The sequence below is a fragment of the Pristis pectinata genome, chromosome 24, assembly GCF_009764475.1.
Source record: "Pristis pectinata isolate sPriPec2 chromosome 24, sPriPec2.1.pri, whole genome shotgun sequence".
Classification (NCBI taxonomy): Eukaryota; Metazoa; Chordata; class Chondrichthyes; order Rhinopristiformes; family Pristidae; genus Pristis; species Pristis pectinata.
The window spans coordinates 9875117-9894644 of record NC_067428.1 but is presented as its reverse complement, the minus strand read 5'-3'; the positions used below and the strand labels follow the sequence as shown (position 1 = coordinate 9894644).

The following is a 19528-nucleotide window of genomic DNA, read 5'->3' as shown; positions in this document are numbered from 1 at the left end:
ATTCAGTTCCTTAATCCTCAGCTATACTATCCCTCATATGAGGCTGTAATATTTTAACCTTTAATCAAAAATGCCACTGACACCCACCTCACTGTCTTTCTGAATAAATGCAGATGGATTGTTTAGTTCCTGTATAGGGGGATCATGGGGTCCAAGTTCATAGCCCCCTGAAAGTGATGACACAAGTAGATCAGGCGGAAAAGACGGTGTACGGCATGCTTGCCTTCATTGGTCAGGGAATTGAGTCAGGAAGTCACGTTGCAGTTGTATAAAAGTTTGCTTAGTCCGCATTTGTGCGGTTCTGGTCACCCTATTCGAGAAAGAATGTGGAGGCTTTGGAGAGAGTGCAAAAGAGGCTCACCAGGACACTGCCTGGATTAGAGAGTATGATCTTTAATGAGGTTGGACAAACTTGGATTTTGGACTATTCCAGAAAAGGTAAAATAAAGAACAGCATCTGCAGTCTTGTCTCTCTAAAAAAAATCTATTGGAGAAGGGAAAATTTCAGTGGGATGACAAAACAGATCTGATCTAGATTGATTGTAATTAATGATTGTTAGACAAAGCAGTAATTGAATAATGGGAGGAGATTTTTTGACAAGTGGTCCCTGGTTCACAAGGCTTTCTACCAGAAACTTTTGCCAGACACAAACTAGATGAGATGTCGATTTTAAAATTCGAAAATTCATTAGCATTGCTTCCCACAAACTTTTTCAGCAGTTAAAGTTCATTAAATAGATGTTCCTCTCCACCATCTACTAATAAAGATTGCAACAAATAGAATACTCACTTTTGATTAGTTCCAGTCAGTCGAACAAGAACATGACCAGCTAACTCTTAGCTTCAGCTACAGGGGCTCCCCAAATTAGAGACGGTCTGATTATGTGTAAAGTTGGATTTCCATAAATTCTCCCATACATTTTTAGACAGGAAAGTTACTTACAGAAATGCAAACATCTTCAGGAATTATGGAAAAGTGAAGCAGCTAGTTAATTCAAAAGACAACCAACCAGTCTTCAAAGTGTTTACAAGTAACCTCCCTGCAGTAATCAAACAGTCACAATTTTCTTCAAGAACGCAGGCTGCCAACACACAGCAGAAGTCCACTTAAAAAAATGTGTTTTGGAAACTCAAGGCAATCTCTTCTATTGACACTCGTAAAATACTTTATCAAACAATGTAACATCCATTGATATTTTAAGGCCATTGAAACTGGCTATTGGATGTGAGACATTCCGATTCTGTATCATTGTAACTACACATAGAAATACAATAAATAAATATTCATGTTAAATCGACTGTCATTGAAATTGCTCATGTCCGACTTACAGAAAGATTGGTTTATGGACAGTTCTCAGGAACAGAACCCTTATGTAACCTGGGGACTGACTGCACTCTTTATATTCTGTTTTTTTTGTTAAATTTTAAAACTTACCCAACTAAATGATTATATTACAAATTTCTGCATCAAAAGCTACTTGCAATAAAAGTAGTTCAAGTTCAACCTCTCCTTTTTCCTCTAGCGATAATAAGGAAGAGTGGAAATTATTTTTCATTAATTACAACCTCAGCAAGCCATGGTTCAGTCATGGTTGTATGACTGGACTAGGATTTTGTTTTGAAAAACTCTTGGATTCTTCCTAATTGATTCTAGTGAGTATCACCACCCAATGTTTAGAGGAAATAATGTTCTTCCCATAGAGGTATCCAGAACTGCATGTTGTCACCCACTTCAAAAAATTGAAAAGAACTGTCATGTTCTTGTACTAAATAATTCAAATTATCTTTGATCTGCTTACTTACTTAGGAACTACCACATCTTAAGATCCTACAGTACATTATCTGGCATTGAATAACATTTTCACCACACAACAGTAAAATAACCTTTCCAACAGAATTGTTTACTAGAGCACAATTTAATCACGTCTCCTACCTCAATACATCCGTCTTATGAAAAATGTCAAACATTATTCTCCAACTTCAGCAGAAAATTTTACATCAAAAATACAGAGTGCTCCATGTGAAGGGAGTACATTTCATAATGTAATTTGTGAAATTGCTTATTTAGGCAATGTACCAAAATATTAACAGATAGGATTGATGGCCACAAGTCCCTGCATCAAAAGTGTTCCCATACGTCTTGAGAAAGAAAAATAAAGTGGAAGAATTATTCTACTCCCCGTTACTTTAGCTGACTGGCTTTAAAAGTTTTAATAAGTAACTATTCAGTCCATTTCTCTTTAATTTCCCTCCTTTTAAAGCCAACTGTACACAATGCAAGAAAATGTGCACAAAGCAGTGCTTAATGGCACACCACTGCAGACTGGCTCCATTCCAGCAGGAAGCCTATTGGAGGGGTGACAAAGTCAGTGTTATTTGACCCCAACAGCTTGCATGCCATCATGAAGCAAAACACAAGACGGAGATGAATTGTGCCAACCAAAACCTGAGAATGGTTCTTCACGGTTGTCTCGATTGTCAAAGGCCTTTAGTGAGGTTATAAGAAGGCTATGTATAATGAGCGATGCTGCTCCCGGCATTTCTCTTGGAGTCGCCACAGAGCGAAGATCACATCCACCGCGCCTATAGATACATGGAATCCACACTGCAATTCAAGCAGCAGCTCTTCAGTGCTTTCTGGTAGCAAAATCAAGAGTATTGACAGATGCTAATTATGGTGGACTTCAGGGCAGTCCCGACTCCGGACATTCATGTTTCCTGTTGGTTGAGAGTCATATTGTTGACTGTGAGGTTCTGTCTGAGAAGAGCTCTCTGTGCAGGGTTCTTGAGATCTTGGACAATAATTTTCTTCCAGGAATGTTTCTGTTGCTACTAGTGGAATAATTGCTAGTCGGTCCAACCGTCAGTCATCAGTATGCATCATAGTAAAGGTAATGGAGACGTCTTTGATGTCTCTCACCTGAATGATGAAATAATCTAAAAAGATGCCAGTGCCTAAATCGATGGCATTCCCAAAAGTCCTGTGCTCATCTCTCTAATGATGCAGAATGTTGGTTATGATAAAACCATGCTCCAAGCATTTTGTCAGTAGGAGAATTCCACTGGAGTTGGCTTTTTCCTATTCCCTGCTTGGTGAACACAATTTACCCATGGATAGCGTCTTTCCCACCACAGGTACAGAAGTCAGCTGGGCAAATCATTGCCTCCAAATGTGGGCCAGGATCTTTTTTATTCCTCCCAAAGGTCAGAGCAGAAGTCCTCATTGGTCATTCCTATTGCTTTCATGGTTGGGGCCTGTGTACCAATGACCTCAACATGGTGATTCTATGTTAGAGCAAGCTGGTAGGTCATGAGGCATTTACTTATCCCACAGGGAAAGTTGCTGACACACCAGCCTAATTCAATCTTGACAGTGAAACTTAACCCATGAAGGCAGCATTCCTCGTCCAGTTTGCCCTTCCAGAAACAGTACCCACCACCTTGTCACACCCTGCAACTTGGTTCTCTTTCCTTTCCTGTAACAGGGATCTCACTCTCCTTTCAGGCCCTCTGTTTTCCCCTCTTATCTCCACCTCATTCCCAGTTCCTCCCTGGGCACCCCTTGCTTTCCAGCCCAAAGAAGATCACCACACCTGTGCACTGTTACCGAGTGCCATTCCTTCATCAATAGACCAGGCTGGGGTGCTAGTGACAGTCTTGAGATGGCAGGCAAAATACAGTGATTCTGGCATACAAATGGCATCTCAACTGTTTAACCCACGTCTCCTCCATGCTAGGAGCAAGGTCACCTTTACTCATTGAGCTACACTACATAGGTGACAGCTGCAGAGGCACACCATTAGAAGCCAAACTCCAAGTCACCATCAACTCATTCACTGAAGTACAAGAGAGGATGTGTCTTATATTGTACATCCACAAGACAAAGGTCCTCTAGCACCCCGCTACTGTATACAATACAACCCTCCGGCTAAAAAGGTCCATGACAAGACCCTAGAAATCATGGATCTCTTCCTGTTTCTTGAGGAGATCCCTCAGCAAAGGCAAATATTGATGATGATGATATTCACAATCATCTTCAGGTGCATCAGCACATCCATTAGTCATCTGAGGAAGAGTGTTTGAAGATCAAGTTCTCAAACCAAGTGCTAAGTTGTTGGTCTACCACGTAGCAGTGATCACTGCCCTCATTGTGCTTTTGAGACATTGGCTACCTATGACAAGTACATCAAAGCACTGCAAATTTAGCACCAACTCTTGTCATAGCAAAATCCTCCAATCCACCAGCAGGATAAGCAAACCAATGTCAGTGCCCTTTCCCAGGCCATCACCCCAAGGATCAAGGCCCTAGTTACTCTCGGTCAGTTCTGATGGGCAGGCTACTTTGCTTGCACAGTGAACTCTGGACCCCCAAAGCAGGCGTTTTGTTCTGAGCTTTGTCACAAAATCAAATGGACAAAAGAAGATTCCACAATGTTCTCAAAGCCCTTTTGAAAAATTGCAACATTCCCATCAACTCATGAGAAATCCTGGCTCAAAATGAGCAACCAACATTCAGGACGGCATTAAGAACCGAGTCAATACACTAGGAATGCATGGAAACCCAGTTTAAATTGAGAAAGGAATGCAGCACCTTATAAATCACTCACTCACCTGCCCCCCCGTGGCTAAATCTGTGGGTCCCATATTGGCCTCAGTAGCCAGCTCTGAACCCACAGAAGTCCAAGTGGAAGCAGTAATCCACAATCCCAGGTGACTGTTTAAGGAGAGGCACAAAATAACTCATTTTGTATATTAATATCCAGTGTGGAGTAATGCACTGAAATAGAAAACACCAAAATAGTGAAGACACTTGCTCTTAAACACATTCAAATATATTCACAGATCTATTATTCCAAAAGGACATAGCTTCAATACTGAATCACATGGGACACCAACCTGGTTGAGTGGTGCCACAATAATAACCTCTAGCTCAACATCAGTAAAACTAAGAGCTGATTGTTGATTTCAGGAAGGCGACGGAGGAAGAATGTTCACCAGTCTACATTAAGAAGAAATAATTTTTTTTTAATTTAAAAAAAGGCGGTGGAGAGAGTCAGCAGCTTTAAATTCCTGCGTGTTAACACATCGGAGGACTTGTCCTGGCCCCAACACATTGATGCAATCACAAGGAAGACATGCCAGTGTCTTTCTTAGAATGTTAAGGAGGTTTGACACGTAACTGAACACTAACAAACTTCTACAGATGTACTGTTGAAAGGAACCTGACTGGTTGCATTATATAATCTGGTACGGCAATTTGAATGCCCAGGAACGCAAGCTGCTGCAAAGGGTAGTGGACTCAGCCCAATACATCATGGGCACATCCCTCCTCACCATCAGTAGTATCTGCATGAGGAGCTGCCTCAAGAAGGCAACATCTGTCAAAGATTCCCACCATTCAGGCTATGCCATCTTCTTGCAGCTACCAACCAGCAGGAGATACAGAAGCCTGAAGTCTCTCACCACCAGGTTCAAAAACAGCTACTTCCTTTCAACCATTCAGTTCTTGAACGAACCTGCACAACCCTAATCACCACCCCAGTAATAACAACACTTGACCAATTTGCACTACACCGCACTTCGTGATTTTTGTTCTAATTGTGTTCTTGTAAGAGTATAATTTATGTTTAATTTGTGTTTTTCTTGTGAATGCTGCTTTATCTGATGCTATGTGCCAATGATGGTGCTGCTGCAAGCAAGTTTTTCATTGCACCTGTGCAAACCTGTACTTGTACATATGACAATAAACTCAGCTTTGACAGAACAGACAATACAGTTCAACCTGTTCATGAAGCATTTATGCACCAGAGAATGCCCAGAATTCATTGCAATGGTAATAAGTACCAGTGTGTTCCCAATCCTTCAGTCTGCCTCGAGATAATTAAAGTATGCCAATAGAAAGTATTACATTGACCTATCCTCTAGCCATATCCAATGGTTAAAGTAAAAACAAACAATCTTAAGATATTAATCAATAACAATGACATGCATCTACTTGGTGCTTTTTAAACATGCTGAGGTACTTAATGAAAGAGTTAGACAAAATTTGACAGCTTGGTAAAAGTCAAAGATGTAAAGAAGACCTTTAGAAGAGAGATGGAGAAGTTTAGGGAAGTTTTTTTTTTGAGCAGAGGGTCTAGACAGCCAAAAAGGTACTAGCACAGATGATGGAATATTTAAAGAGAATAACTGTTTGCAAGATGCCAGTCCCATTGAATGTGTGTGAATAAACCAGAGACTTCTTCAATCACTTAAGCAGTCTGTAATCCTTATGCAATTTCTGCCTTGCTATTTTGACTGTAATTCAAATCCAAGTGGACACACTAACGAAAGCCATTTTTTGATGTTAGTTGGAAGCTAGAAATAGGAAACCTGATTATCTGGATACAAATTTTTTTGTTGTTTTGCAGCACTAAATCATAAAAATCATCCAATTAAGGAAACAATTAATGTAAATACAATAAACAATGAATACTGCAATTACATCTTGTACAAATTTGTGCAATCCTAATATGTTCTTAGTGGCCGTGGAGATCATGATGGTGTTTAATTCAGTATTTAATCTCACCATTAGTTTCAATGAGGGTCCAGTCTACGATACTTAGCTGCCCAACTTGTTTCAACAATGGAGCAGTGTATAAGTCGAAAAAAGTTATGCAATAGCATTTGTAATGGCATAAGCCATTGATACTAAAGTTTCCCCGAGATTGCTGCACAATAATAATAGTTGTAATAGTGTAAATGTACCACCGATTACCACAGCAGAGACTTTCAGAACAAAAGTTAATTACCAATAAGCTCCAAATCTGAATAATTCATTACATTCAAATACTGGAAATTAAAACAAAATCCTCAACTAATCTTTTAGTTTGTGCATGATGAGGGCTTGGACTTTAAGGCTTGATTTCTGCTTTAGTTTGGGGTTTTATTTATATTCAGTAAAAATCATCACTGAAATAATGCATCATCTCTTGGCAATGAGGACAATTACAGGTTCAGGCTTTACTTGATCATTTTCTTGACAAAATTTTTTGTCCCACTTTAGCATGTGCTTTTAATCTTTCGAAGTTTTTCCACCCTTGTCACGCTACTGGCCATCATATCTCATCAACAAATGGGTTTCGTCAGTAGCTTCCATGAATCCTTTTGAAAGTTATTTCTGACGTTCTTAAAACAAACCTAATGAAAATTCTTCATGGTTGACATTTATTGCCATCACAGAATTTATTGGTTTTGTTGATTAAAATCCCCCCAATAATAACAAAACAAAAAAAAAATCACATCCTAAGCTTTACCTCATTGTTACAACTTGTGCATTTGTGCTCAGCAGCAAAGCATTATATCACAAACCCACATGATATAAAGTGCATTCTGGAAAAACTTTAATCTGATTTTCCTGCCTCCCAGTCAGGATCCTTATAAGATTATTACTGTGCAGAATATGCATTGAGTGGAATAAGGACAATAACACACTTGTCAGGAATAATTGTAATGAGGTCAATGCATTAATATTGTCAAGTGGATCATGACAAAAAGTGAACAGCACACCTTCTTCCATTTGACAGCACAAAATAGAACATTAATACATAAAAATATGGTACTGCTGTGGAAAAGCATTAACATCACCCAATTTTCTGTCATAAAACGAAGGATTTTTTAAAAAAGCAACAGGGCTCCAAGGTCTCATACATGCTTGCAGAACATTCAAGGTTCAAGTCCTACCACATGTACTTCAACACATAATTTAAGCTGACACTCCTATGGTATGGAGGTTGTGCTACACTGCTAGTCAGTGTCATCCATCGGGTTAAATCCGTCGATGTTCACCCTTTCAAATTTCAAAGCACCGTTTGTAGAAGGACAGCAGCTTTCTTTACATTGTGCCATGCAATATTGGTTCAACATCTCATCCAAAAGGTTAGCAGGGTGAATTTCCTCAGTACCGTGATGATATGTCAGCCTGAATTTTATTCCAAAATCTCTATCATAAAGGTTGAATCCCCAATAGTCTGAAGCAGAGGTAAGAGTAACACTTCAAGGCCTCATTATTGTCATATGGGTGATTAAAGTTACTAAATGATCTCTCATGACATTTACAAATGGTCTTTGTAGAATCCAGTGATAAATACCCTATGAAATGTAACCAGAACACTGTCCGCAGGTAACTAATCAGGTAATGATGATACACCGGCATGGGATAGGTTGAGGGAAGCTTTAGTATACAAGAACCCCCCCTCGTCGCACAGTATGACGGGAAATGTAGTCTTCTCGGAACCATAACTGGTTCACGTCACGGATACTGGTCACCACAGGAACTACAACTCCCAGAACACACTGCAAACATCAGACATGCGTAGACCAGTGCATCCAGAAAAATCCACACTGTACAGCACACATCCGTCCCCCACACAAAAAAAACTTTCAGCCAGAAATCTCACCATTGTTGAAGATGAAATATTAATACCCGCTTTATAAAGAAAGTTCCTGCAAAGAAAATAAAATCACCACAGGCCGCTAGTTTTCTCCTTTCTTCAGTAATAAACAAAAGAACCGACCACAAGAGAAAGAAATTAAAAAGAGGGAAAGAAGCGTTTCAGTTTACCTCACATGGATTCGAGGGCCATAGTTGAAAGTTAAAAGTTTTGATTTTGCTTCAATTTTTCTCGCGCTGTCAGACTCTCCTCCCGCCAAAGCACATCAGACAGCGCGACACTTACCCGGGCCGGCCAGTGAGGATAACCCTTCATTTTAGCGAAAACCAGATCTCCTGCTTTGAAATTGTGAGGCATTTTCTAATCGATCTGGCCTCCTTTAGGCAATTTTTTTTAAAAAATCGGACTCGATCCGTACTGGAGCGCAATTCTCAGCGTTTCGAATACTGTACAGCGCCTGAGGGGGGGAGGGGGAGAGCAGGGTAAAGCCTAACCTGCTGCCAGAAGTCCCGCCTTTTTCGGTCTCGGATTGGCTCCTGGTGTTGAACGTGCATCAATTCCCAGCTCTGATTGGAGAATGTGGGTGTCAGTCGTGTGATATCATGCCAGGTTAGTGTGATGCGTAGAAAGGGAGGGGTGGTTCGATTGAATGTGGATAATGAACCATATTGCTTGAGCGCTTTAACGTAAAATAATTTCTCCTCATGTTTCGTTTCTAATGCACTTCATCAAGCATTGTAACACTCTGCTTCCATTGCAAAATTGGATGAGTAGGGAGGCCACTTGGACAGGTTGTGGATGCCTAGGAATCCAGCAATTGAAATAAGTTAATTTTTTTGCCCGCTGCAAGCAGAGTATACTAGTTAATGCATTTGCAAATGTGCACTTATAAACATCTCCCGCATGCACACAGCGGGACGGAAAAATGCAATCTGATTCCTGCCTCTGCAAACATGACAGCTCTACCCGTGCCCAACGGGCATTCTTTACGTGTGGGCCTTAATGGCCTTTAAACACCTAAATATACGAAATACAAGCAGAAGTAGGCCATACAGCGCCTCAAGCCTGCCTTGCCATTCAACACTATTGTTGATCTTATGCATTTTCTAGCCTGATCCCTGTATTCTTGGATTTCCCTTGTGCCAATAATAACTATCAGTCATCCTTGAATACAGTCAAGGACTGGGCATCCACAGCCCTTTTGGGAAGATAATTATAAAGATTCTCAAATCTTTAAGTATTTTTTTCCTTTTTTATTCATTTTCTGGGATATGGGCATAGCAGACAAGATCAGCATTCATTGCCCATTCCATAACTGACCTTGAGAAAAAGCTGGTGAGCTACCACCTTCAACCACTGCAGCCCTTCTGGTGATGGTACTCTCACGGAGCCATTGAGTAGGAAGCTCAAGGATTTAGGCCCAATAATGATGAAAGACCGACAATATATTTCCAAATCAGAATGATGGGCACTTGGAGGGGAACCTGCAGGTGGTGGTCTTGCCTTGTATGATGGTGAGCAGCTTCAAGTTCCTGGGCATCAATATCTTGGAGGACCTATCTTGGGGCCAACATATTGATGCAATCACAAATAAGGCATGCCAGTGGCTCTATTGCATTAGGAGTTTGAGGAGATTTGGTATGTCACCAAAGACTCTTGCAAATTTCAACAGATGTACGGTGGAGAGCATTCTGACTGGTTGCATCACAGCCTGGTATGGAGGCTCCAATGCACAGGATTGCAAGAGGCTGCAGACGGTTGTAGACTCAGCCAGCTCCATCACAAGCACAACTCTCCCCACCATCGAGGACATCTTCAAGTGGCGGTGCCTCAAGAAGGTGGCATCCATCACTAAGGACCGACACCATCCAGGACATGCTCTCTTCTCGTTACTATCATCGGGGAGGAAGTACAGGAGCCTGCCAACCCACATTCAATGATTTAGGAACAGCTTCTTCCCCTCCGCCATCAGATTTCTGAACGGACCAGGAACCCATAAATACTACCTCATCATTTCTTTTTTGCACTATTTATTTTGTAACTTATAGTAATTTTATGTCTTTGCACTATACTGCTGCCGCAAAAGAACAAATTTCATGACATATAAATCAGTGATAATAAATCTGATTCTGAATGCCTGCTGCTTTTGTTCTTGATGGTGGAGGTTTGGGAGGTGTCATCAGAGATGCCTGGCGGATAACTACGGTTTGTAGGTGGCACATACTGCAGTCATTGTTTACTGGTAGTTGAGAAAATGAACGGGGTAGTTTGTCCAGATGGTGTTGGGCTTCATGGTGTTGGAGCTGCAGTCATCCAACTAAGTGGAGAGTATTCTATCACACTCCAGATTTGTATTTTGGTATGAATTGGTCAATCCTTATTGTGAGACCAGTTCTTTGAGTCAACTACTGGTCTCTCATCATTTTAAATACAATATGATTTTCTATTTCTCATACCAAAGTGATTAACCTCATACTTTCTCATTTACACACATATGTCACCTCCAACCTGCCAATATCCCTTCATATTTCTGGGCAAAAGACCTTTTGCACATGTTAACACATTGCTGGGGACACTTAAACTTAATTTCTAAAAGGCAATGGCAGCTGTTAAAAGATAGTGGCACTGCCACTTGGAGAATTGCTCTTCAACAAAAATAACCCACTCGTGAGAAAACTATAATTCAGAATCCTCAAGGGTCTGGTGGCACTGCATGGCGTTTCTGAAAGGGTAGTTATCACCCATTAAAAGGTACTAATTGGGACTTTAATATCTCTTCTGTGGAGCAAAGCATAGTGAAAAATAGCCAAGTTAAGCCCACCTGGTTGCAAAGTTACAGCAAGTTGTACATGATTGTCAGGACATTCTATCCTTCAAATAATGCTCTGGAATCTTTAACACACTTCTGAAAAGGCAGAAAATCAGATTAACAGCTCATCCCAGAAAAAGAATCTTCACTGCAGCGCTTCATCACAATTGCATGAAAGTAACAACTGAGATTATGAAACCAAGTCCTGGATTGGTTTCCAAAGTCACTCCTTGCTGACGTGGAGATGAAGAATATCACCAACCAAAGATCCTTCCATTGGTGCACATTTCATATTGTTGCTATGTTAACATGTTTAAATGGACAAAATATCCAATTTAAGTTGTCTAGTTCAAGCCAACATCCAGTTCATATTCCAAGTCCATATAGACTTCATAAAATTTATTTTCCTTTATTTTGTGTGTCTGCATCTGTTTCATATATAAACAGATATAGATCTATTTATTTCCTTGTATGGCTCAGTATGCCATTGGTTTTTAACCAATTTTCTCTTCCATTCTATTTCTCTCTTGAAAGTACTGACCTGCTCTATTACCTTTCCATTGACACTGACCATACTTTAGTATTAAGCCAAAGTAATGATTTGTCATGTGTGGGCTTGAACAGAGGAGCAGCTAAATATGTTGGCTGTGTAGCAGAATCAATCTGGTCCAGATCTGCTCCAACAATGCACACTTCAGGACAAGTGGAAGGATAGATCGGCCAGAATAAAACACAAGGTTGTGTTCTCAGCAAAGACTACTGTCACTTAAATAACCACTCTTAAGATATTTGGTGAAATATTTATTGGATTTTAGTGCTTTGACTAAGATAGTAAAAGTTTAGTTATCCAAGCACTTTATAAATCAGCATTTCAGAGGGAGTGGCAAGACATTGAGGCAGCAGGAAAGGAGTTCCAGGCCAGTATCAGGTCAGTAACAAGGACCAATATCAAGTCGGCACCACAGGAGTGGTTGGGTGGACATCAGGGAAACATCGAAGGACTGGCTAGGCCATCGATGGGACATCATTGAGGGAATCAAGTCTTGATTAACCAGCATATTTGATTAACTAGCACCTGTCAAGTCTGGCACAAGCCAGATAACCAGGCTTTTGATACAGCTGGAATATGTTTTGCCAGATAATGAAACTCTTCTTGTAACTGCAATATGTTTTGTCAGCAGATCTGCTGATTATAATCTTCCCAGCTTTTCTGTGCTTTCAGAGAATTCAAGAACTGAATTCAGGAAACCCTTTGTTACTGTGGCCTCCATTTGGCCATCCATAACATCAAACTCCACCTTGATCTACTACTTCGCATTTATTCACTGTTACACCAATCTCCTCAGTCCCTTATATCCTTTAAACTGTTCAAATTGGGGTTATGTGCATAAAACCTTGAGAACATATCTTTTCTCTTTACAAATGCTTATCACTTACTATGCACTTACTATCTGATATTCAAGCTCTGAACTCCAGACCACATTCTTGACCACCAAATATATTGGTGTATGCTGACTAAACTGCTGCCTTACCTCCAGCATTTTCTGGTTTTAGTTCAGGTCTCCAGCACTAGGTGATTTTATTTTTGTCTCCTCAGCTTTTCTTACCCTCACTGCAACCTTCTTTATAAATAAGGTTAAAGCCATCCATTTACTTACATCTGTTGCTTTCCTGAATTCTTGAACCTCAACCCAACCTTTCCACTGGCTTTCTCCTGCCCCAGTCATGATTCTAAACCTTTCCCTCCTGATTATCCTTATGATTCCTCTAATCTTACCTTGTCTACAATATGTGCTTCCCTTTCTTTTGATACAACTCCGAACTTTCTTTGCCCTTCCAAGCCCTTGAAGATATTCCCACTTTACAAATCTGTGAAGACAGAAGAGATTACAAATGCTGGAATCTGGAGCAAAAAACAAACAGCTGGAGGAATTTAGCAGGTCAAGCAGCATCTGTGGAGGGAAATAAATAGTCAATGTTTTGGGTTGAGACCCTGGATCAGGACTGAGAGTGTAGAGGGGAGAACATATCTTTTCTCTTTATAAATGCAGAGGTGAGAGGGAGCGGTGAGGCAGGGACTGGCAGGTGATAGGTGGAAGCAAGTGAGGAGAGAGTTGATGGGCAGAGTCATGAGACAGTCGCTGGTGGGTATTAGTGGCTACCTATCACCCACCAGCCACTGTCTCCTGCCTCCGTCCCTCCCCCTCTTCCACCTCGCTCTATCTGCCTATCATCTCCCATCTCACCTGCTTCCACTTATCGCCTGCCAGCCCCTGCGTCATTCCTCCCTCTCACTTCTTTATACTGGTTATCTCCCCTCTGCTCTCAGTCCTGATGCATGGTCTTGACCCAAAACGTCAACTATCCCTTTGCCTCCACAGATGCTGCTTAACCCGCTGAGACCCTCCAGCAGTTTGTTTTTTGCTCACAAATCTGTGTCTAACTCTTTATTGAATGTTTCAGTTCCCGTTTCTGTCCTCATTGCATTTGCGATTCTGTGATCCGTAATTCTCTGTGAATGCGATGCATTTTAGAGTCATAGACTCATGCTGCATATAAACAGGCCCTTCTGCCCACCATGTCAATCATCAAGCACCCATCTATACTAATCCCATTTATCAGCACTTGGTCCATAGCCTTCTATGACTTGGTGATTCAAGTGCTCATTGAGATACTTTTTAAATTGCGGGTGCACCTGTCTCTACCACTTTCTCAGGCAGTGTGTTCCAGATTGCAACGAACCTCTGGGAGATTTTTTTTTCCTGAGATCCCCTCTAACCCTCATACTCCTCAGCTTAGACCCATGCTCTTTAGTTTTATGCATCTCCATTATGGGGAATAGTTTCTCACCATCCACCCCTCATAATTGTGTATACCTCTATCAGGTCCCCCCTCTGCCTCTTCGGCTCCATGGAAAGCAAACCCTGCCCATCCAGTCTCTTCTCATAACTGAAAATGTTCCATCCCAGGCAACTTTCTAGTAAATGTCCTTTACACCCTTTCCATTGCAATCACGTCCCTCCTATAGTGTGGTGACCAGAATTGCACACAATACTCCAGATGAAGCCTAAGTTTTTTTAAAGTTGTACTATAACCTCTATGCCCTTATATTCCATGCCCTGGCTAGTGATGCCGGCATCCCATATGCCTCCTTCACCACCTTATCTACCTGTGCTGCCATCTTTAGGGATCTGTGGTCCCGCTGTCCCTCAATATTCTCCAGGGCCCTACCATTCATGGTTCATATTAAACCTACTCTTATTAAACCTCCCAAAATTCATCATCTCACACTGTTGGGATTAAATTCCATCTGCCGTTGTTCCGCCAAATTTACCAGCTGATCGATATCATCCTCTAACCTAAGACTATCCTCCTCACAATCAACACCACCAATTTTTGTGTCATCTGTAAATAATTACTAATACGCTTGCATCTCTAACTTACTAATCATACCTCTTACATTTATATCCCAATTGTTAATCTACACGGCAAACAATAACAGTTCAACTTTGATACCTGCGCTATACTATTGGTCACAGGCTTACAATCAAAAAAGCAATCCCCCACCATCACTCTGTCTGACTCCTACTGTCAAACTAATTTTGGACCCAATTTGCCTTGGATTCCATGGCTTCTATTCTTTTGGACCAGCCTTCTATTTGGGGTCTTGTCAAAGGCCTTACTCAAGTCCACGTAGATACATCAACTGCACTGTTCTTATCAATACATTTTGTTGCTTCTTCAAAAAACAATCAAACTGTTGAAACAAGATCGCCCAGAAACAAAGCTATGGTGGCTGTCCCTGAACAATGCTTGCCTTTCAAGTGTAGATTAGTTCTGTCTCTAAGAATATTTTTCCAGTCACTTCCCTACCACAGATATTAGATTTACTGGCCTGTAATTACCTAACTTATCTCTGCTGCTCTTCTTGAATAAAGATACCATATTTGCTGTTCTCCAGTCATCAGTCACCTCACCTGTAGCCAGCAAAGATTCTTTTCCCTTGCTTGAGTACATCTATCATTACCTGAGGATTTATTCATCTTTATACCCACTAATACATCTAATACATCCTCCTTTTTGATGTTAACCTGCTCTACACAATGCCCATCCCCGTCTCTGAAATCTGCAACTACAATGTCTTTCTCAGTACCTTGCTTTAAAATAGATTATTCAATTTTATTTAAACAGGTGCATTAAATAATAAAATCTTGTATTTATATAGCGCCTTTTGTTTCCTTTTCATCAACCTCTCTGTGGTGTTTGACATTATTGACCTCAGAAGTTTCCTTAAAATATTTTTCATTGTCCAGTTCAATGAGACTGCCCCCATTTAGTTTCATTCTTACTTGCCAATCATAGTTAAAGCAGCTCCAGGAAGGCTGATCTTCCTGCCCGACATCACTAACTGAAGATTACATAATTGACACACTTCCACAATTACACTCCATTCTTTGACAAGATCTTCTGAAGATACTACTCAGCCCTATCCCACCATGAAAATCATGACCTGACCCGCTTCCAAGCTGTAAAACTGCTATTCACTTGCCACAATTTTTTAAATATTGAAAATACTAAAATCCTTGTCTTTAAACTCCAACAGAAATGTTATATCTTGGTTGCTAATTCCATCCCTTTCAGGATCATTCTGTAAAATTGAACCCAACTGTTTGCATCCCCAACATTTTACTCCACTTCAAGATGAGCATATAATTTTATATCCACACCATCACAAAAACCATCTACTCAACCTCTGTGACAATGAGCTGTGGCATTACTTCAGGTCACCTGCTGAAACTCTCAAAAATATCTTTCTCACCTTTGGGCTGGTTAATGCCCCATCCTACACAATGTAATAATTAATCCAAAACTGTACCACCTTATACCTTACACACCATGTTTTTGTATACAGCTCTACCCTCATGGACCCAGCAATGGCTCCCAGTCTTCCAGATCTTCCAACTTACTTGTAAAGGATAGCTGGGAACGCAAGGGTTAACGACTGGCAGTGTAAGAGTTAATAGTATGCTTCTTAGTATGGTTCTCATTGTAAAAGGGGTTCTCAAGGTAAAGAATGATCTCATGTATGGTGTGATTTAGTTTTGTTTAGTTTTAATGCCAGGTGCAAGTGGGAAAGAAGTAGTTTTTTTTAGACACATCTTTTACGCTAGAAACTTCATGTAAACAATTGCCTGTGTAAGTGTAACTTCTCACCTAGTTTTCCCTTGAAAATCAGTATAAAAATACGCTGTAACCGAGTCTTCTTTGAGTGGGTTTCGGTATAGAGCTAGGGTTACATGGTTTACTCTCTCTCTGTATTCCCCCACTCCTGCTAGCGAAAGCTAATAAAGCATTTATCGTAAGTTCTTTGGTTCTGCTGTTGTCTGATTCTTTACAGAAGCACGAGTTGACTTTATCATACTATTCTCATTCTTGTGTTTAAATCCCTTATGGCCTCGGCTTTCCTGATCACAGTAACCTCCTTCATCTCTGCAACCACCTAGAACTCTGCATTGCTTCTACTCTGTGAACTTTGTGTTAACATTCCTTCTGCTCTGACAGAGGGACTTCATACTATTAACTCTTACACTGCCAGTCGTTAACCCTTGCGTTCCCAGCTATCTTTTACAAGTAAGTTGGAAGATCTGGAAGACTGGGAGCCATTGTTGGGTCCATGAGGGTAGATCTGTATACTAAAACATGGTGTGTAAGGTATAAGGTGGTACAGTTTTGGATTAATTATTACATTGTGTAGGATGGGACATTAACCAGCCCAAAGGTGAGAAAGATATTTTTGAGAGTTTCAGCAGATAACCTGAAGTAATGCCACAGTTCCAAACATTGGTATGATGTCCCTAATCTCTTTGATGTCTCACTCTCACAGTGTTAAAGATGTAAGTTGTTATAATTGATCTCATAAAAATTCAAATCTAGTATTCAGGTCAAGCTGGTTAGAAGTTAATGGGATAACATGACGGGAAATAATGGTGATGGAAGGATAGCCGAGAGAAAAGGGTGAACAGGGAGAATAGAACCATATCATGGGAATGTGGGTGCAGAGTGTGAAATAGGTGAGGACATGAGTGGTTTTAGTGTATGAGGAATGAAGATGAGAAAAGAAAGGAGAGGAGGAAGAGAATTAGATGAGATGAAGTATTGTTGGATGGGAAATGCTGTTGCTATTTAGCCAGAGTTAATTTCCCTCTCGCCGGAAAGAATCTGTAGTACTGAGCAGAACGTAATTACTTCTCCACATGAAGAGCACGTTTTTCCTCCCTAACCCTAGTGCATGTGAGAAGGCTGGGAGATGCACAAGATTTTCCTCTGAAACTGGTGAGAGAAAGATATTGCTCATGAGTAGGTGTGAAGTTAATTTACTTGCTGAAAGGGACAGAAGTATATATGTATTTTTGCTTTAGTGGTGATGGGACTGATACTTCAGTTCAGCAGGGGACATAATCTGCCCCAGTTTGTGCTCAGCAATGGGAGTGGAGCAAGAAAGGCTGAACTTGTTCTCAGTGGGAACTGCAGTTCTTACAACTTCTAATTTATGGAGTATTGGAGTCTGTGAGATTTTGTTTAATGGTGGATCTTCTGGTAGCATTTCTGTTTAGTGGGATTTGTTCTACAGAATGGGGTACACAGTTTGATCTTATCTGGTGGAGAGAGGATAATCACAGATGAGTTCAGTTGCACCAATTTCTACACAAAGGTGAGAGACATACTTTGTGATAAGTGTTGCACATTGTTACAGAAACTCTCATTCAGGTCTTTCACCAATCAATGGGAAAAATCCCAGATTCAACTAAACCAGTGAAGTAGGGGTCTGGTGTTTTTTTCAGCACCTTTGATAAGTAATACTGATATCAATAGCCTAATATGTTTTAAGATCTCTTATTTTAGCAAGAGCCAGATCCTAATTCACTTTGGTGATCACAAATTCAGCATCAACAGCAAGTACCTCGGCATCATCTTCTCTTTTGAAGACAGATGGTTTATTGCTGCCTTATCACCCTTTCTGAAGCTGGGCATCATGTAACCCTATTTGTAATGTTGGTATCCCTCAGCAATTATCTATGGAAATCCTCTATCTAGTAATTTCCACTTTCAGTTATTCTCTTTTGAGGCCCAATGATAGCCCAATTACTGATCCATATTGAATAATTTACTGTCTCTTTTACTCATCATCGAAAATGTTTGTTTTATTTAACATTTTACAACAAACTTGCCTCTGTCTTATCTATAATTATTTGTTACTCTCCCTTTAATTTTGCATTCCTTTGTTCTGATTTCAGTCCTTTGATTCTCTAGTGATTTGGGCTCAGCTGCTATCATGTGCCACTTGGAGGGTTTGCAGACTGCACCTCTCCCACAGTTAAGTGTTACAATGTTTTTCACGCTTATCTAAACTTTATCTTCAACCAATGCCAACTCCCAATGGAGTCATTCACCAACTAGACTGTATTTAATTCTTGAGGGAGCTTCTACATCAGCCAGTGTAACTGTCTTTATATTTAACAATGTTGCTCATCACCTGGGAATGCTTGACTGAGCGTCTGAAACAGCAAGAAGTTAGTTTCACAGTGCGAACCTTTATTAATTTTGATCTGCACAAATCTTTAGTTAAAAAAGGAATAGCTGAGAACACCCAAGAAAAATTGTTTTACTTTTGGTTATCATTTTTAAACATGGCTAATTCTTAAATATTGTTGGCAAAATAATATACAATTTTAATTGCCAACTACTATTCACATGCAGTCATTGATATTCGCTGTATCCCTTGTCACACAATTTGGCATAACTGGGAAACCTTGACAATCCTCTCCTGATACTAATTTCACTCATACATATTATGAATAGCAGAGGTCTAAGGGCTAAACTTTGGAAACCAGCTGGCCAATGCAGTCCATTTGAAGTACTTTTGGTGGCAATGCAATTGGTTAGAATTCTAAGATTATGTGCTACCACTTGAGCCAACTTGACACTGATACTTTAACAGATGATTAAGGCTACATGTTTTAATTTGTTGAAGCCTGAGCCAATTTATTCAATTAAAAGTAGAAATATTTGGTTCTCATCTATTTGCTGCCTCTGGGCAATATCATCTGGATAAACAAGTTTCCAAATGTACACTGGCAACGCATACCACCATCACCTTGTCACTGTCTAAGTTGACTAAGGTCGTGAATAGCATCCAATTCTAGTTGAACAGAAAATTTCCTCCAGCTAACAAAATATTGAGAAGATTTTCTTTGATTTCAACTAACTCTCTTCCCAAGTCACTGAC

The 19528-nt window shown here is 40.3% G+C and overlaps 1 protein-coding gene across 5 annotated transcripts in view; it reads right to left on the bottom strand.

Annotated features, from left to right (window-relative positions):
• hdgfl2 (HDGF like 2) overlaps window positions 1-8943 on the bottom strand; it is a 54693-nt gene extending 45750 nt beyond the window's left edge. For 4 of the 5 annotated variants that reach the window (XM_052038232.1, XM_052038233.1, XM_052038231.1 and 1 more), the window contains exon 1: window positions 8718-8915. In XM_052038232.1, the coding sequence (XP_051894192.1) occupies window positions 8718-8789 (72 nt within the window). In that variant the 5' untranslated portion in view covers window positions 8790-8915. Of the gene's footprint in view, window positions 1-8717 lie in introns of all 5 variants that reach the window. The other variant, XM_052038234.1, reaches the window with a different exon arrangement.
• Window positions 8944-19528: the final 10585 nt, after the last annotated feature.